The sequence below is a fragment of the Podarcis cretensis genome, assembly GCF_951804945.1.
Source record: "Podarcis cretensis genome assembly, chromosome: 10".
NCBI lineage: Eukaryota > Metazoa > Chordata > Lepidosauria > Squamata > Lacertidae > Podarcis > Podarcis cretensis.
In genome coordinates this window covers 28,209,694-28,230,579 of record NC_137179.1, presented here as the reverse complement: position 1 = coordinate 28,230,579, position 20,886 = coordinate 28,209,694, and the positions used below count along the sequence as shown (strand labels likewise).

The 20,886-nt window shown below is 42.5% G+C and overlaps 1 protein-coding gene across 23 annotated transcripts in view; it reads left to right on the top strand.

Annotated features, from left to right (window-relative positions):
• Positions 1 to 20,886, top strand: part of RBFOX2 (RNA binding fox-1 homolog 2) — a gene marked incomplete at its 5' end in the record, with an annotated part of 178,542 nt that overhangs the window by 73,159 nt on the left and 84,497 nt on the right. The window contains one exon of one of the 23 annotated variants that reach the window (XM_079992842.1): positions 5,559 to 5,834. The exons of the other annotated variants lie outside the window; for them this stretch is intronic. Within the exon in view, the coding sequence (XP_079848968.1) occupies positions 5,808 to 5,834 (27 nt within the window). Of the gene's footprint in view, positions 1 to 5,558; positions 5,835 to 20,886 lie in introns of those variants that run through there. 23 annotated transcript variants of the gene reach the window in all.

The following is a 20,886-nucleotide window of genomic DNA, read 5'->3' as shown; positions in this document are numbered from 1 at the left end:
TCAGGATGAACCTATCTGGGATCAGGTCATTTCTATATTGGTACACAAGGATTTGTTTGGGATATCAAAAATTGGTTAAGAAACCACCAAATTTAATCAAAGAGGAGTTTGCATTGCGACCAGTTGGGGAAATTTCCCATCTCCTTACAAGATGTACTACAGGCAGCTAAGAAACATGGATTAATGTAGCCTTTAGTTCTCCATATACTTAGCTTGCATTCCATTATTCTTTCTGCTTGCAGAACATGAAATCTTGGCACTTACACATTACTTTTATGGTGACAGTTGTTCTCCAATGATAGAAATTTAAAACCTCTCTCTTCCCGCCCCCAATTGTAGACTAATGAGTCACAGATATCTAGGCCTTGCCATTCATTACTAAAAAGAATTACCTGTACTGTAGTCAGAGACATACTTGTGCTATTTTTGACAGATTTAAATTTTATACAGAAGCCGATACATTAAACATAAGTACTCCATCTTCCTTCTCTTCCTTTCCCCTCTGTGGGTGGGCAATGTTGTAATATGGGGGTGGAGATGGTGAAGATAACAGATGGTTGTAACTTTTGTAAAGCATTGTTAATCACAGTCAAATAGGGAAAAAACAGCCTTTCTTGAAGACCCAGATATGATGTTAATTCCATATTATGTTGTTCCATCCAAGTGGCTACTTTTGAGGGAAACACATGGCTTTTAATTAGCCGAATCTATGTATTGGAGAGACATAGAAAGAATAACATTAGTCAGTATAGCCTAATAGTGTGTAATAGACTGAGCTAGGAATCAGTCCCTGGCTCATCCCTCACTTCTGCCATAAACTTGGTAAGTAGCATTAGGCAAGCTGGAGATAGAAGAGACCTGGTGTCAGTGGGTGACATCTTTGGGCTGTTGGCCCTGCTGGAAATCCTGTTTTGGGTCCTCTTTTCTCTCATTCTTCTGATGAGCATCAGGTGGCAGTCATTGCAGTTGCCCACCATGCTGAATAATGCTGTGTTGCATCATGGAGAATTAGTGTTGGTTCCCCATTGCTCATTGGAAGAAGCAGTGCTTGTTAGGCCTGCCCACCTATCCCCTATCTGGTGTGAACCAAGTGAGCTACCAGAGGGAAGGCCATTGACATTATCCTGTTCTCTGGTTGTTATGGGGACACTCTTGCTTCTAAGGACTATCCCTTTTCTCTTCCAATTCCTGGGTGTGAGACTCAGAGAGGGATGTGGAGACTGTTGCTTCATGGGCAGAGGGATGTTGAGCTGGAAAGGAGGAGAGTGGAGAAGTAGAGAAGAAAGATGAGGGTGAGAGAAGGAGGGTGGCTGTGGAAGGGAAAGCCCTTTGGGGGAACTGTGACAACACACGGTGACAGGATTTCAGAGAAAGAGAGAAGGGTGCCCACCCACTGCAGGCTCTACCATGGCATGACCAGCAAGTGACCCCCAACAGACATACAGCCAATTGAATGTGACCCTCCAAAGAAGAAGTTTCCCATCCCTGGTCTAAGGAATAGATCTATCCCAAAGGGAGTGTTAGCTGCATGGCAGATACTAGGGCAGTGAAATTGGTGGTCTTGCTCTTTTTGTCGTCGTACATTGAACAACATTTTTTTTTATTAAAGGATTGGTAGGAAAGGGGTGTGGCTTTGAAGATGTGAACATAGAAAGAGTGAGTGTGAAAGCTGAGTTGCCTTAGTTCAACATACTGGTGTGTCTTTTTAAAGGTGTGAGGGAGCAAAGCAGTTAACAGGATGCTATGCCCTTGGATATTTTTGGTGCTCAGTTGATGGCCTTTACCACTCAACCCCCCACCCACCACAAACCCTGCATCTTGTGAGTGTCTTTTCCCAAGCTTGAGTATAAAAATTGCTTCCACCTTGCTTGTTTTTTACTTGTGAATTATCTAGCATAGTGCTAAAAGCTACTATAGATTTATATACTTTGACAGAATAAGCACACACGTCAAGGCTGCCTGTTCAGATGCAGGCTTTTCTTTAGGATACATGCTATTCATCTTTTGAACAGATGAAGGCAGAGTTGTGATGTGTAGGGTTTTTTCCCCACAAGAAACAATTATTTATAGAGACAATCTGAATTTTACCTCCCAGTGTGAATCACATCACCTTTGTAGAATTGACTCTGTGGTTCTTTCCCCGTAAATTTGTTGTTGTTTAGTCATGACCCCATGGACTCTTCGTGACCCCATGGACCAGAGCATGCCAGGGCCTAAATATTGTGTTTTACCAACTGGTCCCTTGCAGCAGGTTTCATGCTAGTATTTTTGCCACAGTTATCTGTAACTCCATAACTTTCAGACTAGATTAAAATTCATGGTGTTACCTTTTAATAATGCACTTTCATTGGTGTTGAGTCTGAGTATGTTTGCTTGTTAGGCAGAGCTGAAAATAGAATAAATCTCAGAGAGCACTGCTTTTGCTGGAACCTGCACAGCGCTATCCATTCACACCACCATGAGAGGCATCTCTTCAGTGAAGGTGTTGTAGAACGTTTTGATTTCATGAAGCGTGTGCTTATCTTCTTCCGCCACTACATACTGGTTTCCCTCCAAAATGGCCTCGGCCAATCCTGTGGATGTAGTTCTCACAGGGTCATTAAAACAAAAAGAGATTGTGAAGAGCTCCAAAAGGACCTCTTCAGGCTGAGAGGTGGATGGGAAGTAATATAGCAAAGGCAAATGCAGTTCAATGCAAACAAGTGCAATATTATGCATTTTGGCACACACACAAAATTAATCTTAATTTCACATGGGGTTTGAGCTGGTGGTGTTAAGACCCTGGGGTTGTAGCAGATAGCTCAGTGAAGATGTCAACTACCGCGGTGTGTGGTAGCTCTGAAAAAGGCCAATTCCATGCTTGGGATCATTAGGAAAGGAACTGAAAATAAAACTGCTGATATAATTCTATTATAAAAAATCTACCGTTCAACTGCTTTTGAAATACTGTGTGTAGTTCTGGTCACGTGACTTCAAAAAGGATATCATAGAATTGGAAAAGTTTAAGAATAGGGCAACCAAAATGATTCCCCTATGAGGAAAGGTTGCAGCATTTGGGACTTTTTAGTGCAGAGCAAAGGCGCATGAGTTGACACAATAGGAGTTTATAAAAAGAGAAAGAGGAGAGAGAAAACTTATTCTCCCTCTCTTACAACACTGCAACATATATGGCCGTCATTGGAATGTTGGAAGTGTCAGGGCAGATACAACGAAGCAGTTCACACAGTGCATGGTTAACCTATGAAACATGTGGAGGCAGCAGTGGCCACCAGCTTGGATGGCTTTAAAAGAGGATTAGACAAATTCATGGAGGAGAAGGATATCAATGGCTACTAGCTATGCTCTGCCTTCATGGTCGGAGACGGTAATGTTTCTGAATACCCGTTTCTGGGCTCTTGTGTTCACTTCCTGTTTGCAGGTTTCCCACTGATGTTGGCCACTGTGGGAACAGGATGCTGGACTAGATGGGGGCAGGGTGGGGCAGGAAAAAAACATGAACAGAGCAGAATGGCTTCCTAACTGCTTGGCTGCAGCAGTAGCCATGCTGCAATCACACACATTATGGGGTATTTGTCTCTCCACCCCTGCCCCCCCCATACCTAATCATAAATTGTAGGAGCAAGCACAAGGAATGCAGGAGGAGCCAACTTATGGTTTACATGCTGAATGCCCCTGATTTGAATCCAGGGCACATCTACAAACTACAACAGGAGGGAATTGTGCCCGCCACCATCCATATATTCAGGCACACCTCAGCTGGTCAGCAGGACTGTTTCATGGACCGATAGCCTGATCACTGCATGAGCCAACTAGCACTTTTGGCCCCCTCCCCCTGACCTTAGTATTTCTCCTCTGGTAGTGAAGCTGATCTTGTCTACTGCATTGCAAAATTTGCGTTCGCTTCTAATGCCTCTTGCTTGCCTGGGTGGAGGATAGAAGGGGCAAAGTGTAGAAACCAGCCCACTGTACAAAAGGTATTAATTTGCATTTCTTTGTTCCACCTACTTTTCCTTTGGCCCCACCTATTGCTGGCATATGGTCCCTGGAAAGTTGTGGCCCTTCAGGCTGAAAAATGTTCCCCACTAACTAGACAGTGCTCTCATCCAAGGAAGGAGCATAAATGTAAAATGGTAGCATGTACAGCATTTCTGTTGGTTGCATTTGCCACTATTCAGAGCTGATTTCCAGCATCTGTAATGCCTTTTCCTACTTCTTTCTGCTGGTATTACAATATGTGGTTGCTCTGCATGTCATTATTCCATAGTTGTAGGAAATGGTGGTGGTGTGGTGCAGCCTGAGGTTTTGATACTGTACATTAAACTAGGCAGAAAGGAGATATATGAGGGTGTGTGTGTGTGCGCACACCACACAAAAGAGAGTATTTTCCTTCTTCCTCTACTGAAAAAATGGTGTTTAGATGAGAGTCCCACAGATTACATATGCATCAGCTTTGTTTTTTAAAATAAATTTTCATTAATTTTGTCCTGTTTGAGCTCCAGTGTTCATAATATGAGCTGCTTTTAAAAAAATAAAATAAAATGAATAATAAACTTTTTTTAAAAAAAGAACCAGGATTCCCTCTGGGGATGTGCACATATATCAAGTTACTAGGGTAACTGTAATTCTGGATCTAATACATAATCGGACACACAGCATTTTTTTCCATAAACGCAAAAGAACATGAGAATACAAATTATTATTTATTAAATTTCTATACCGCACTTCATCCAAAGATCACAGGGTGGTGTGCAACATAAAAACACACAAAAAACCTGTGGTGGGATGCTGTATTTATAAATTTACAATTCTGATTTAATTTTTTTTTTTAATTGAATGCTACCAACCGAGCTCTAACTGTGTGGTGGCATATAAATGTCAGCAAAGAAAGCAGAAGCCACAGTCAGGCATCTTCTTGGGGGAGCCCTGTAGCCACGTTGATTTCAGCATCAAAAACTATATTGGATAAACCAAAACCACATTTTCCGGGGCGTTTGCTTCCTTTCAGATTTAAGCGCGCGCGCTCTCTCTCTCCCACATTGCCAGTTCTCTTTCTCTGTTTGTTAATATCACTTGGGCTGGAAGAAGCTCTGCCTTGAGAGAAGAGAAAAAAGCAGCAAAACCAACCGCCCTAATGGGCGCCGAGTTCAGTTAGGGTTTCATCTAGGACGACATTGCCCGTGTCCAAGGTGCGCGGAGGTGACATTGCAGGTATTCCTTTTGTGTGGAAGAGAGTTCCGCCCGCCATGTGCAAGCGTGCCCGGGCAGCTGGAAGGGCTTCGAGCTCTTTGTTACCCGGAGTTGTGCTGCCTACGCCGCCTTGACTGGATCGAGGCTCTGGCGCCCGCCCGCGCCCCGAGTAATCCTATACCCGTAGGCGCGCAAAGCCCGGAAAGAGGATGCCAGCAGTATCCCAGAGGCCCCTCTGCTTGATTCCGAACTGGCTCTGCAAGCGTCCAGGCGGGGACGGGGGACGGGGAGGAGGAGGAGGAGGCGGGCCTTGGCTCTGATTAATTACCTTAGGCATTCGGGGGAGGGACTTCCAGCCGCCATCTGGCTGAGATATGGGAGGGAGCTGCGGAGAGGGCGGGCGGGGGAGAGACAGCCAGAGAGGAAGAGAAAAGAAAGGAAGAAACACGAGAGAAGAAAGGGAGGAAAACCAGGATCAAGGGGAACCCCCCGCTCCCTCTGGGTCGCCATTCGGAGACGGGGCGCAAAGCAAATAGGCAAAGGGTTCTGCCACAGCCCCACCTGGCGGAAGGGTCTTTCTTTCCCCTTTCTCGAACACCTCCCTCCCCCCGTTTTGGTTTATGGAGAAAAAGAAAATGGTCACTCAGGTAAGGCTGCGTTTCTGTGGTGCTGCTGCCTGCGCCGCGGCCCCTGCCATCCCCGCACAACTCCGAGCACGGGGAAACGGGAGTGTCTTGCAGCGGCTTCGCCTCCTGCAGGGGGGGAAAGAGCAACAAAATAAAATAAAAATAAAAATGGTGCCGCCTTATAACGTTCGCTCTAAGCTGCGGGAAGATTGCCGTACATGGGAGAGTGTGTGTGTATGTGTGCGCGCAGCCATCCCTGTTCATTCTGCTCCATAGCAAATTCCTGTTTCCTGTGCTGTGCAGCTGCAGCTCAGGAAAGACCCTGTGGGGATTTGTCTACCTCTTTGTCTTGGCTTGGAGGGGGAGGGGGGAGAGGGACTGCAGAGGTACGGAGGGCTTTGCTACCAAATTGCAATGGCACGAGGGGCTTCCTTCTCCCTGGGGTCCTGGTGCAGTTTGCATGAGGCTACTAGAGGATTGGATTCTGAGTTTCTTTTCAGAATGAATCGCTTCCATGCTGGCATGCGTTCCTTTCTTGAATCAATAATATTAGGTTTGGGGTATTTGTTTGTTTGTTTATTTATTCATTTGTTCATTCTTGCTCTTAGCAGCTTAGGTTTCCTCCGGGAACCAACTAATGATATGCAGCAGTATGTAGTGGCCATAGTGTGATATGATCCTTGAGGTTCATTCTGTTTTACTCATCAAATCTACCTTCTCTTAACACTCCACCCCCTGCATAGCAGCGGTGCAATGGGGGGCATATGCAGGTCTTCTTGCAGGTTTGGCTGAACCTGCATTTTAATGACTTCTCTGGGACAAACAAAGGTAAACACCCCCCACCCCAACCATTTCCCCAGGTGTCTTGTCTAAGCTGAATGCTCTCCAAGCTGTGAAGTATGTTTCAGCTAGGCATAGACACAGGAAGGCAGCTGCCTATGATTTCCCAAGGAAACAGCGTTGGCACTGAAGGCAGGTGAGGATTTCTCAGGGAATTTGCCCAGTGTTGAAGAGCAGTCATTTTTCCTGCTCTGCAAGGGGTGTTATCTGATGCTGCTTGTCATTTAGAGCCTTGGCGAGTGGGAAGGAGGTGTTTTTTTGTTTTTAAAGAAAGCATGGAAATCTCCCAAGTTGACATAGAAAGGTAGTATAGGAATTAAGAGAATTCAACAAGGGGGGGGGGGCAGTAAACAGAGGAGGTCAGGAAGCAACATCATTAGAGCCAGACTTCTTTACTGTTTGCAGTTATATAATGCCCTGCAGTGCCATGCAGAGATGGGTACCTTTGGGGGGGGGGATATTCCCAAGGCAATTTTTTTTTAGTAAACTTTTAATCATACAAATTTGATACATTCTTTGGAATCTTGCATCATTTGACATGTAACTTTTGTAACATCACACATATATGCATCACTGTTATTTTAAATTAAATCTCTGTTCAGCTTTGATGAGATCATGCATGGCCGACTTCAGGGAGGACTTTATTCCAGATGACTGGCTCAGAAGGAGGTTGCTACAAGCCTGGTACCAGCTTGACTTCTTCAGCCCTCAGACTTGCATTGATTTTAGTGGTTCAAAGGCAGGAATATCTAGCCATTCATGGGCCCATTGCAGCTCTTCCTCTTTACTACCGACTCTCATTACTGTATTTATAATCTTTTTAAAAAATCCAGGATACTTGTATTGGGACAAATAACAGTTTCAAGGGATTCTCTAGGACAGGCTTCCTCCACCTGCTGTACTCCAGATATTTTGGGCTACAACTCCCATCAGCCCCAGTCAGCATGATTATGGAGACTAGGGCTGATGAGAGTTGTAGTCTAAAGCATTTCGGCAACACCACATTGGGGAGGCTGCCCAGCAACATCATCCAAAGGCCTTCTCAGTATTTTTGTAGTTAGATTTTTTCTTTTCAATGTAGCTCATGTTCTTATATAATAAGCATTGTTGGGCATATGAAACCTGGTGTGTGCTTTATTTAATGTGTGTTTCGCTTTCCCCCCCATACATAGGCATTGTGCAGTGTATGTATGGTTCCACATTTGTATAGCTGCTTTTCGTAGGTCTGAACTCATGATTAACATATAGAACTGTCCAAGAAATCCTGGAGTAAAGATAGGCATATGTTGATATTCTTGTCATGTGCACAGAAAGTGAAAAGGCTTATAAGCTTATCAAGGAAGCTTAGAGGACTCCCACATGCATAGGCTGAGGAAAGTCTGTTCTGTTTGTCCTAGAGAAAAGAGAGAAGGAAGTAGAAGCTGATATTAAGACTCAAGAAAGGCCATTCTTAACTAGCCTTGGCTTTGTGACCGTAACCTTAGTGTACATAACAGGGGCATGGAACCTATAGTCCTCCACATATTTCTGGACTACAACTTGCATCATCCCTGAGCATTGGCCATGCTGGCTGGGGCTTATGGGAGTCTAGGACCACAGTATACAATATATAATTTCCAATTTGGTTTTGAACGTTTGTGCCATATTTATACTTTAATTGCACAAACAATGTGATAAATATAATGTTTATCTGAAACCCACATTAAGAAAGCAGTGTTTTGGTTGCATGAGTTAGCATGGCTGCATGAGAGAATGGACTTCCTTGGTTCATCCTAGGTGCTTTTTTTTTTAACCTTTAGGACAGCTTTCCCCAACATGATACTCTCCAGATGATTTGAACTATAGCTCCCATCATCCCTGTCCATGATGACTAGATTCAATGGGCTTTGTAGTTCCAATCAACTGGAGGGCACTGTGCTGCAAAAAAGCTTTAAGGTGGCATTATGGAATAATTCCTGAAGGTGTACACATTCTTGTAATCCAGACCTTGGCAGTTGTGTTCAGAACTGCTGATCACAAGTCATGTCTCGATGGGGCTTCATGACATCAATTGCTTTTGGAGTATCTTGAATGCATCAGTTGCTGGAGCCTCATGTACACAAGCATTTTTTGGTTAGTATTATGACACCAGCTAGATTGGCTCTTTTCAGAGTATGTTTCCATGAGCAAGAACCAAATTAGTTGCTCTAACCATATTAGTTGCTCTAATTACTTTGGTGAATGGGATAATGCTTCTGTGTCCAAAGATGTTCAGATACTTTTTTTTTTGGTAAGAGAATAGTACCATTTGCACAACATACTGGTGGTGTACTACTGCTGGTATAAACGGTCTCTTCTGGGGATGTGTGCTCCAGTGGGAGGGGATGGAGTGAGTGCCTCTTGGTTCACTCCTGTACAATATGGTCATATGTCTAAGACTGGATTGAGAGGCAGTAGGGAAGTGTTACAGAATCTGCCACATGCACTCGAAACTGACAATTTAATTTGTATTTCTGCATTTACAGTGTGTTAATGTATAAGTACACTTCATCAGTGAAGTACCATTAAAATAGATGCAGAGAACTGAAGCTGGTACTAAAATAGCATTTGTTGGCTGGAATGCTTTAAAAATAAGAGCCCCATGTTTCTAATTATGTGTGAAACCTTCGTCACAAAAGTGCCCCAGATTTGTTCCTTAGGCCTCATTTAGGTGAATTTAGCCTGAACTCAGCCCAGATAGTCCTGCAGATGAAATGGAAAGTGGAGAGAGAGGGAATTATATATGTTAAAGGAGTTTACTTTTTTTGGCTATACTGTGAAATTACTAGCGTCTGGAGAACAAAAACGCCCTCCCTTTCTTTCTTGGACAACCCAGTGCCTTGCTGGCGTTTTATTCAGTATCTGTTTCCAATCAGAGATGAGAAAGAGGGGGTAGGTACTGTACTGAGCTTCCAGGAGAACGGAAAAGGGTGTGCTGCCCCTTTAAAGCTGTTCAGCAAGCCCATGTGGCAGTAGCCCGTTCTGGAGTGTGTTCCTGTGCAATGAATCACTCATTCCATTGTCTGCTCCCCCTCCCCTCCTGCTTGGAGAAATGGAGTCTTTCACCTGGGCTCCTGCCTGCTTACAGTCCCTACTCTTTAGGTAGGGGGAGGGGATGCTCTCTGTAATTAAAAGCAGAAGGAGGAGAGCTGCTGCTCCTTTCAAAGCTATGCCGTGCTGAATGAGCCGCAAGCTGGGGAGTGGCACTTTTGCCCTTCCTGGTGGGGAAGAGGTAGTAGCATTCTGAGAGGGTAGGGCGGCTGGCATTTCTCTTTTCTGGAAGTTCAGGATCTCCTTGAAGGATTGTCTCCATTTTGTAAGCCCTCTGAAATGATTTGACTCCATTCTGTCAGCGGCACCCCCCCCCCACTGCTCTCCACCCCCATTCTTGGGGTAGGGGGGTGGGGGCTCCAGCTAGCACCGTTTATGTTGGCATGTGCTCGACTAGCTGCGCTGTGCCCAGAACTCAGAGAGGTGTTGGTTTTATGGATTTCAGACTCGCTCCGGTTTTTTGGTGGTTTTTTTTTTTAAACGAACCAGCAGCTGCTTCATATTTTCCAACCATTCTCTCCCCCCCTTTCCTTTGCTTCCCCCTCCATTATAACCCGTTCCTTGCCAGGCCCCACGCCAGCCTGTGACAAACAACTGTAGCCAGACACTGCAATCCCAGCCTGCTTTTTATAAAAGCACGAATGCAGGAGTTCCTTAAATGGAGATTTGATTTAAATCTGAGCAGCGTTCTGCTTGGCAGTGTTCTGATTCATTAGAGGCTGTGTGTGCTTACCATCCCTCCATCTTCTCCCTTGCCCATATCTGTTTTATGATCTTTCCCTGCTCACCCTTCAGTCATAGCCAGGCCAGTGAATGCATCTTTGTTAACCTTACAATGGGATTAGGGTGGGTGCTGTATGTAGAATGGGGACAGTTGGAAGGGTGATGGTTACCTTGTACTAACCATAAGCATTCTCTTATATGAAATTATCTCCTTTGTTTATACTTTAAATGCACACATTCAAGACAGCTGCTGCTCCTCCCCTTGCAATATGTTGCAGGATTATTCTCATTCTCTGCCTGCCAACACTACAAGTAATGTATTATATGCTTCTCTTATTCTTTCCCCCTTCTATAAGTTCCCCCTTATATCTGCTCAAGCACTTTCCTGTGTTATAGTTCACCTTTTATGGGTTATCATGTACACTTGAAATAAGGCCTTTCCTGATGCAGTTTCACTTTCCTCCCTTGTTTTGATGGCAGAATTCACACTAATCTGCTTCCTTCTGAGTAAAGATTGTCACTGTCAAACCATCTCATTGTCTGAGTTTGACCTTCAGTCGACTTTACCAGTGGTCCCTGGCATGGCATAGGGTTTTGCTAAAAGTTAATTGGTGCTATAGCATGTGGCATGCATTGTTTTGAACCATCTGGGTTTATATCTATTCCATGTGCTACAGGGCTCCCTTGTGTAGACAACATTGCCTCCCCCCTTCTTGTCACACTAGATCTTCCTAATGATTATACTAGTTTGACTTCATCTTTTAGAAATGTTTAGATATTGTGGTTAAGTGCAGGCGATTGCCTTAATAACTTAAATTCAAACAATCCAGCTGATTTCGGAGAAGTGTAATAAAGGCATACTTGTGTTGCTGGGAAAAACCCATACCTGCAGGCCACTTTTCTAAGAGGAAATGAACAATAGCACCCTTGCCTGAAATGTAGGGATATATTAAAACCTGTTAATTGCAGCTTGAAGAAAACTACTTACAAGTGGCCTAGGCATGCCAGATCCTAGAGGGAATCCTTGAAATCCCTCCTTACTGGGGATTTTTAAACTGGTCTGGATCTGGACAGATTGTTTTATGCCCTTGTTGCTCCATAGTCTCAGGAAGTCGGAAGCTGCTTTTAATGAGCCTAAGCTGGGAAGTTGTATAAAAGGGAATCTGATACACCAGTGCCATTTGCTCAAATCTGTGTCCCAAGAATAAGTCGTAGCAATTTAATAGATTTTTAGTTGTGGAAATAAGGTAGCTTAGAAAGATAGAGCTCAGGACTGGGGATTGGTAGATCAGTGTTCTATTTCTGGCTGTTTCGCTGGAAAGTCTATTGCAGCCATTAGATTAATACTGTTGCAAACATGTAAAGTATTGGTTCGATATCCTTTGAAGAAGAGGTCCCAACATGATTTATTAGCTTAATGGACTGTGGAGAGTTGGCCAGAGTCATTTACAGATAAAGGCACATGATGGCTCCCTGTGGAAGCGCATCTTCTGGCTATACTGATAAAAGCATGAGTTCTTCATGATGGCTGAGATTACAGTGAATTAATACTGTGCATCTTCTAATTGGAAAGCTTGGCCTGCTTGTGAGAAAAGTAATTGGAGGACATGATATGTATATGTGGGCATTTCTGACCAATAGGGAGCTGATCTGCTGTCAGCTGCAGCTGCTTCCTTCTTCCTCTCTGCTTTTTTTGCCATTTCTTTCTATTTGTCTGGTTGCTTCAATATATTTTGATCTTAAAAAAAGAAAAAGAGAAAGTGTATGTGCCAAGGTCACCCAAATTGTCTAAGTCAAGTTGACTTTAGTTGACTCTGTAAATTAAGAAGTGTGGAATTATTACTCTGCCCCCGCAGTTTCTGCGGCGTTACCATACATTGAATGCACCCTTTCAAGCATAATATTTGCACTGACATTCCCAGAAGCTGCTTTTTAAAATGGATGCAGAGTTCTCCAAGCTGCTGAACTCTTTGTTAATATCAAGTATTCTGACTGAATGGGAGTAAATCATAGAATGTAAACCTGTGCCTGGAAAATCACCCCCTTCTCCACTTTCAAACACAGCCCTTTTCTCCCCTAAAACGTTTCCCTCCAAATTTCTTCAGCAAAGCCACTACAGTCTTACCTCCCACATAGAATCATAGAATCATAGAGCTGGAAGAGACCACAAGGGCCATCAAGTCCAACCCCCTGCCAAGCAGGAAACACCATCAGAGCACTCCTGACATATGGTTGTCAAGCCTCTGCTTAAAGACCTCCAAAGAAGGAGACTCCACCACACTCCTTGGCAGCAAATTCCACTGTCAAACAGCTCTTACTGTCAGGAAGTTCTTCCTAATGTTTAGGTGGAATCTTCTCTCTTATAGTTTGGAACCATTGCTCCGTGTCCGCTTCTCTGGAGCAGCAGAAAGCAACCTTTCTCCCTCCTCTATGCGACATCCTTTTATATATTTGAACATGGCTATCATATCACCCCTTAACTTCCTCTTCTCCAGGCTAAACATGCCCAGCTCCCTTAGCCGTTCCTCATAAGGCATCATTTCCAGGCCTTTGACCATTTTGGTTGCCTTCCTCTGGACACGTTCCAGTTTGTCAGTGTCCTTCTTGAACTGTGGTGCCCAGAACTGGACACAGTACTCCAGGTGAGGTCTGACCAGAGGAGAATACAGTGGCACTATTACTTCCCTTGATCTAGATGCTATACTCCTATTGATGCAGCTCTAGATGCTATACTCCTATTGATGCATCTTTTACTCCTATTGATGCATCTTTTACTTTGGTGAACCTTCCCCCATTCTCACTGTTACCCTGAGGTAACAGGGGATGCTGTGGTTTTCTAGCCAAGCCATATACACCCAAGTCATGATGCTCACGCAAGATGACAGGAGCTGCATTAGGAGTGCAGAATTACTTCCCATTCTGTATGAGCTAGTTGCACCTTAGGAGTTGTTATTGCAGGGTCAAACATTCCCTGGTGTGGGAATTAAGGGTTTTCTAACCCTGCCACGAGCAATTGTTTAATTGTTTTTCCTTTCTCTGGGTTCTCTTTAAAGTGCATAATGACCCTACCCTGGTTGATCTCGCGTCATGTCTGAGGGAGAATGGACTCTGTCAGCTGAGTTATTAGTTCTGGCTTAGTTATGCTCTTCCTTTGGCTTAGTTAGGCTTTGCTATATCAGCTAGAGAACACTGACCTGCTCTACTCCAACTTGAAATATTAATCCCTCTTAACTTGCAAAAGAATCCATTATACGGTAGCCACAGAATACAACATTAGTTATTTAAAAACTAGAGAGTGTATAGGAAGGCTCTGGTTTAGTCTGCAATAAAAAGGTGACACCAACCTTCCCCAATCCGGTGCCTGCAAAATGCTAACCCATCAGCCTCAGCTAGCACAGTGTTAGGGAAACCGTACACAGAAACTTAGTGACTGCTTCACAACAGTTTGTTTCTGTAGCTCAGGTGATGGAGCATGAGACTCTTAATCTCAATGTGGGGGTTTGAGCCCCACATTGGGCAAAATATTTCTGCACTGCAGAAGGTTGGACTAGATGACCCTTGTATTTCCTTCCAACTCTACAATTCTTTGGTTTTTTCCTTCAATATCTGCCACAACCTGATAATGTGCAGGGTGTGATGTGAGACATACTTGGGAGTAAGTTTGTGCACATGTATGTGTGTTCAGTGCACTTTTTTAGAAAAAAAGTCTTTGTATATTTTATGGAATGCTAAGTCCTTTCCAGTGTTTCTGACAAATCACATTAGGAAGCATGTGAAGTCAAGATCAGTAATCTATTGTGGATTGATAGTGAGAGTGTTTTTTTTAATCCTATGATGACAGTAACAAGATTCTGCTCTAGAGACCGTAGTCTTCACATTTGGATTTTAAGCTAATTCACATTGGTCTGCAGCAACTACCTTTGGTTGACTTTATTTTTGTTGGAATTTTGGGGCACTTGGAGGGTTTAGTGGGTCTATTTAGTTATTTACAATTCAGTTAAAACATTTTAATCAACTATAAGGTTCTCTTGATGGGTAAGAAGATTTTAAAGCATTTTAAAATATTTTTTAATAGCATTGCTTATAAAAACTGCAGGTAAGAACCATTTTAAAAGAGGCAAATCCCTCATCTATTATGATGTCTTCTGTGACACATCGTCTAAAAACAAATGTCCGTTTTTCTTAGACCTGTTGTTTTTCTCACGTGCAGACTTAATTAATTGACTTAAACTCACAAAACTAATCAACTAAGATTTATGTAATCATTATACAGCCCCTGTTATTGTTTTGCTTGTAGACTGAACCATTGTTTTAGCCAGTTTTGCTTCGGTTTCTGATTGCCACACCTCCTACATCAAACAGTACAATTCTTAGCACTTTTCATTCTCCTATCTTGCATCAAAACTGGACGTAACACAGGTAAATAAGAATAAATTGGGTTAAAAAATCTGTCAGCTGTAAGGTTCCCTTTCCTCAGAATCTGGGTGGCAGCTTCTTAATACTGTATAGAGGTAGCAAATAATCTAAGGAAAGGGAACTGGCACATGGATTCAGATCTCATTTTGTATGCAGAAGCGATGTACCTATGTAGATTCAAAGGTGAGAGTGGGAGAAGGGAGCAAAGGGAATGATCGCATAACCAGTTAGAAGCAAGGTGATTCTGATGAGAAGAGGAGAGGAAAAACATTAGCGCAGTTAATGGGAACTTGAAAGAGATGTAGGGGAAGAATGGCAGAATCAGTACAAAGACTCTACCAGCATAGAAAGAGGTGATTTTAATATTAGCACTGTGTGAGAGTGCCATTGCACCTATATATGTTGTCCTTGAAAATTTACTGAAGCCATAATCACACATAGCATTAGTAGTGTAGTAATCCCGCCCCTGTTGAATTCTCTTGCACTGCTAAAGTATTTATATAAATATTGGATCCATGTGGGCAGGGACAACAACATGAATGTGATATGCGTAGCTCAGTAGCGTGGCAGTACATTGAGACCCAATTGTTCCCTCTTTGTTGTACCATCCATAGTCCAAGTCCTCAAAGAGCATTCTTCTGGTCTACACAACTGTGGGTGCTCCCCTGAATGCTCATCAGAAAGCCAGGTCTCCACAGTGTTAGAAACTCAGATTTATAAGCTAGGTGCCAAACGACACCTTAAATCTAGATTACGGTCGCCACAATGGAATTTCTGTTCTCCAGGGGGTTGGATTAGATGACTCTCGAGGTTCCTTCCAATGCTGTGATTCTATGATCCCAACTACATTGCTTGATTTTAGCTTGCTCTTACAACAATTCACTTGTCCTGGTATGCAATAAGGAGAAACAAACACAGTGGAAATGGAAATTGTATTAACCATGAACTAAGACAAAGGTTTTTAAACTGTGGCTAATTTCTAACACTGTGCACAAAGGGCACATGGATTGTCATGTGCCGGTATGAGTACTTGTATATACACATGGAAAACAGCTTGCTTCCTATATATTAAAATATATATTTTATTAGGCTTGCAATCCTTCTAAACTGTTCCCTACATTTCAGTTGGTCCATGACAGTCTCCTAATGAATATCACTGGTGCAGATGTGGCTATTTAATCAAATTTAAATGAATAATGTGCAGAAAGTATGTGTATGTGTGTATACATGTGTATCTTTACCTCTTTTAAGATTTAGTACAATAAGAAGCAGAAGGTAAAAAAAAAAATACCAACAGATATCAAATCATAGCATGACTCTCTCTTTCCACATCGACACTTTTTTAGGACTGCTTCAAACATCACAGCTGTTCTATGTGGTTAGCAGTGACATGTGAGAAATTGCGTGCAAACTACATAAAGAATACCATATGTGATTCCACTATTGGCTGTGGCTTTCCAGAATTGGAAACGTAGCAAAATAAATACATGTGTGATCATTGCGTGGAACAGTTGGCATGTAGCTTGCATGCAAGTTCTTAAGCAGAAGTGCTTATCCTGTAGGAGTTAATGTTTGAAGAAACCCTGGGAGAATGGGAAATTAGGGGTGAAGATTTAACTCTCTCTGATTTGGGGGTTTAAGGTAAAAACTGGGAAGAAGGCTACAAATAGAAGACCATCTTCCAAACCCTCAAGAGTAGAAGACCAGGAAGCCAGGGGAGTGTGTTTTTCAGCACACCATTCTTTTTATTGGCAACAGGCAGTCAAAAAGTATAGAGCAGTTGTTGAGGTTGATGTGATGCAGATGATGGGAAGGAAAATGGCCCCTGAATGCAGACAGTGGCACTGTTTTTGAAAATCATACTGAGTTTTCCTCACTGGAATGAAATGTTTCTGTTTTTGTGTGTGAGAGAATGAATCTTTCTTGAGAGTCTTAGAATTCTCAGAGTGTTAGGTACTGATGTGCTAAAGAGATAAGAGCTATAGCTAGATGATAGGTGGAGACAGTGCAACAGCAGTTTCTTTTTGTTTTCTTCCCCATAGATAAGGAAGCCTATTAGTTCTTTTGTAAACTAAACCCCAGTGCAGAAATAGTGCAGCTCTGATGCGGGGACTAAAATTACTTTGCTCCAATATAAATTATATGCACATCTGGCAAAAAAGAATTCAACAAGAGGCTTAAGTTGGGAGGACCCTGAGGAATAACCTGAGTGGGATGGTTGTCTGAAAAATTACCGTATTTTTTGCTCCATAACACTAACTTTTTTCCTCCCAGAAAGTAAGGGGAAATGTCTGTGCGTGTTATGGAGCGAATGCCTACGGATGGCGGATCTGCTGCAGTCATGAGCAGAGGATCCATGATTCCCCTTCCTTCGCTTTGAAACAGCAAAGTGGGAGAAGAGCTGCTGAGTGGAGAGGAGAGAGGGACAGAGAGCCTGCTTGCTTTAAAGGAGCAAAGCGGGAGAGGAGAGGAGCCTTCTCCTCTTATACCCCTCGCCTGCATTATTAGCAGCATCCTTCTCCACACACCCCACGTGTGCTCCTTGTCCCTTGAGTGCTTTTCCTTCCCTCCCCCACTTAAAACGTGGTTACAAAGCACAGATCCACATTGATCCTCAGGATTTTTGCACTGGGTCACACCAAATTCACCATCAGATCACATAGCATGTCCATGGCTACAGCTTGCACCAAAAAAATCATGCACCCACTGTTGCTTGGGGCTGCAGTGGTGTAAAAACGTGGTTACAAAGCATGGATCCACATGGATCCTCAGGATTTTTGCATTGGGCTACCCCAAACTCACCGTCAGATCACATGTCTGTGGCCACAGTATGAACCACAAAAATCATACATCCACTGTTTCGTTTAGAATATTTTTTTTCTTGTTTTCCTCCTCTAAAAACTATGTGCGTGTTATGGTTGGGTGCGTGTTATAGAGCGAAAAAATACGGTAGGTATGCTTTTGTTATTTAATAGTAAGCAGTGAATCGGAAAGGAATAGCTAGTGATTAAGCTGTGAAATGCCATCCGATATCTAGATATGAATTGTGTTTATTTGAACAGACTGCAGAGCATTGCAGTGACTTCAAATGAGAAATTTTCTACTGTACAGGGTTACTTTAAGGTGTCACACATCTTTCCATATGACGATAGTGCCAGGCAAGAACTTTAGAAAGGAATTGGTGATACACATATAATGTATTGTTGAATGAGTAACTTCCAAGTTCATTATCATTCTGGAAGCTGGTTCAGATAAACATTAGAGTGCTTGACATTCATAAGCCAGGTAAAGAAAAATGGGAGTCCTCTGAATTGTGTTATTTATTCTTGCACTAAGGAGAGAGAAAAATGGCATATTAAATCATTTTTTAGATGAGTATGTGTGACATATTGCACATATGAATAATTGGTTTAAAGGTGTGATCAAATTGCTTCAGTATTTAATTCACCTGTAAGGAGATCTTCACATACACCTAATTTGTTAATTTTTCCAGCTACCTGTCTAGTATGAGATTGTGATTAATTCATCATTGCAATATGTGTCTTGCAGAAATATATATACATATATATAAAAAACCCAGTAAATACTCACTTTTCCTATTCACTGATACTCCGAATTCTTGCTGCTGCATCATATCAGATCTATAGCTTTATCTGACTTCCCAGCTCCTTCAGACATTTTCAGTTCCTGTTCAGCCTTCTCGAGACTTGCCTCCAGCATCCATAGCAACTCCCTTTATCCCTGCCTTTCACAAAGTCTGTTCCTTTCAGTTCCTGTATATTACCCCAAATAATGTGCTTTGTTCTGAAAGCTTTGGCCACTTGGATCTCCCTCTTGTGCTCCAGTTTTTTGTGAACAGTCGTGTGTAGGATGAGAGGGTAATGCGTCATTGCTCACAGAAAAGCCCTCTAAGCAGTAATATCCAGTCACAATGGCATAGGGGCCTCTTCAGATAATATTAGTGAAATGCATGGGACTGCCCTTAAAGATGTATCTTATGTTTCAGCTGCTGCAGAATGCTGTGCTTTGGAGACATCATCATTAGCATTGTCACACTGGCTTTTAATTAGCATCCAAGTTCTTCATAGATTAGGACCCATGTACCTGCCTCTTTCAGTAGGAGCCTCCATGATTTCTGTGCTTCTGTTCTGTCTACATTTCTTGATTGTACGAAAATAAAACATTGGCCACAAGGATTAGAGTTTGGCTAAGAAATGAACTGCAGTAGAAGGCATTGGGTTGGTTTGGCGCTTGTTTTGTTCTCTCTCTCTGTGTAGCTGCTGCTGATTTTATATTGTTTTCAATTGTTTTTATATGAACTGTTCTGTGTTGTGAAAGGATGGCACATAAATATATTAAACAAAGTTTTAAAACCTCCTTGTAATTTTATATTGGAATGGAAAAGGAATGTTTGAATACCAACCCTTCTGTCCCCTCCCATCTCTCCACTGAGGATGGAGGAATGCTGCGTTAACTTAAGGACCTTGTGTTTGTTTGAGTTCAGGGTCTGTCAGTTTATTTGGTGTTTGAGGAAGGAGCGGTAAACTCAAGGCCTGTTCAACATTTCTCCCAATCTCAAATGCAGGGCGCATGAAGTGTAATTTGAACTGGAGCCTTTTACTTCTCCTCACTTCCAACCATGAGGTCTACAAATACAGAAACCCTTACCAGGTTGGGTTTTAGTATGCCTGGAGTACAGTTACTGCTAGGGCTTATAATTCATTTAATTGATCTTGCAGTTTTTAGAAAATGAAAGGAAAATGCAGTGTTTCTCTTGTGAGTTTGGAAAAGGACGTGCAGAATAACAAATGGACAGAACTTTTTCTTCTAGCAACTGACTTGTAATGAATGCTCAGGTAGTCTCATTACCTTTAACCTTGATACTAAAACAGGACATTTTTGCTGGCATCCCCAGGTAGTGTCTAATTCCACCCTCTGTCATAACCATATTAGAGGGTTACTATGATGCTTAAACACTGATCTGAAAGAATCTGATATACATACATTAAGTAAATAAGTTGTCCTCCGCCTCACCCTAGGCAGAAATCTGTTTTTCTAAAATCACCCATTTTGAAGTGAAGGAAACAAAGAGTGCTTCAGTAGCTAACTTGATTTACTAAACCAGCTCACTCCCTTGAAATTCTAGAATGAAAGGAGTAGTATGCCAGTGCTATAAAATAAAACCAGTTATGCAAAAGACATAAAGAAAATAGGCTCTTACTAATAGGAAGCATGTAGCATTTTTTTGTCAGAAAGCTTTTCACAAATGTTATCTTGCAGAGCGAGAGAGTTACTGTCAGGTGAGCAACAAATAACACAGTGTAGGAAGAGAAATTGTTGGGGGTGGTCAATGGACTTGCCTCTGGGTTAAGTGGTTGGTAATCTGGCACAGAAGGCTGCATTCAAGATTTCATTTTATTAAAAAATGAACCTAACCATTGGGGAGGAAGCTAGTAGCATAAAGATGATAGAAATTAATAACGTGTGGCTTTAATATATCTATTCTTTTGGATTAAAAAGATGAATAATTTGGGTGGAGGGGAGCTGCTTTGATGTTTCCATAGAAGTGGCCGTGGTAATATAATCAATTGGTGTCTGTTCCACAATATGGTAGGGCTGGGTCTTCCAACTCTTCCTTCAGCGCATTGCCGGCTCTGCTGTTTGGAAGGTAACTGAAGCTGCAGCAATCACAAACTGTTGGATTTCTCAGGAGCCCAGTGGAGGCTTCAGAAAGGAGGGGGCATTGGACAAGATGCGGTCGTGGCCTTCCAGTATTAGTGTATGCTTTTATCCTAATAGAGTTCTTATAGGGATGGCTGTGTCCTGAAATATTTATTGGCCTGTTTAAATATTAAATGCCATGAAGGCCATACAGCATGATGGTAATTCTGGTGCCTCAGGGGATAGATGGGTCTGCATGTTGGCCTTTTATTATCACTGGAAGAAACATATTTTGCTGCTCTTCTTTCTGTTACCACCCAAGTAGTACCTTAATGTATTTCCTTTCACCCCAAGGCTCAGCTTT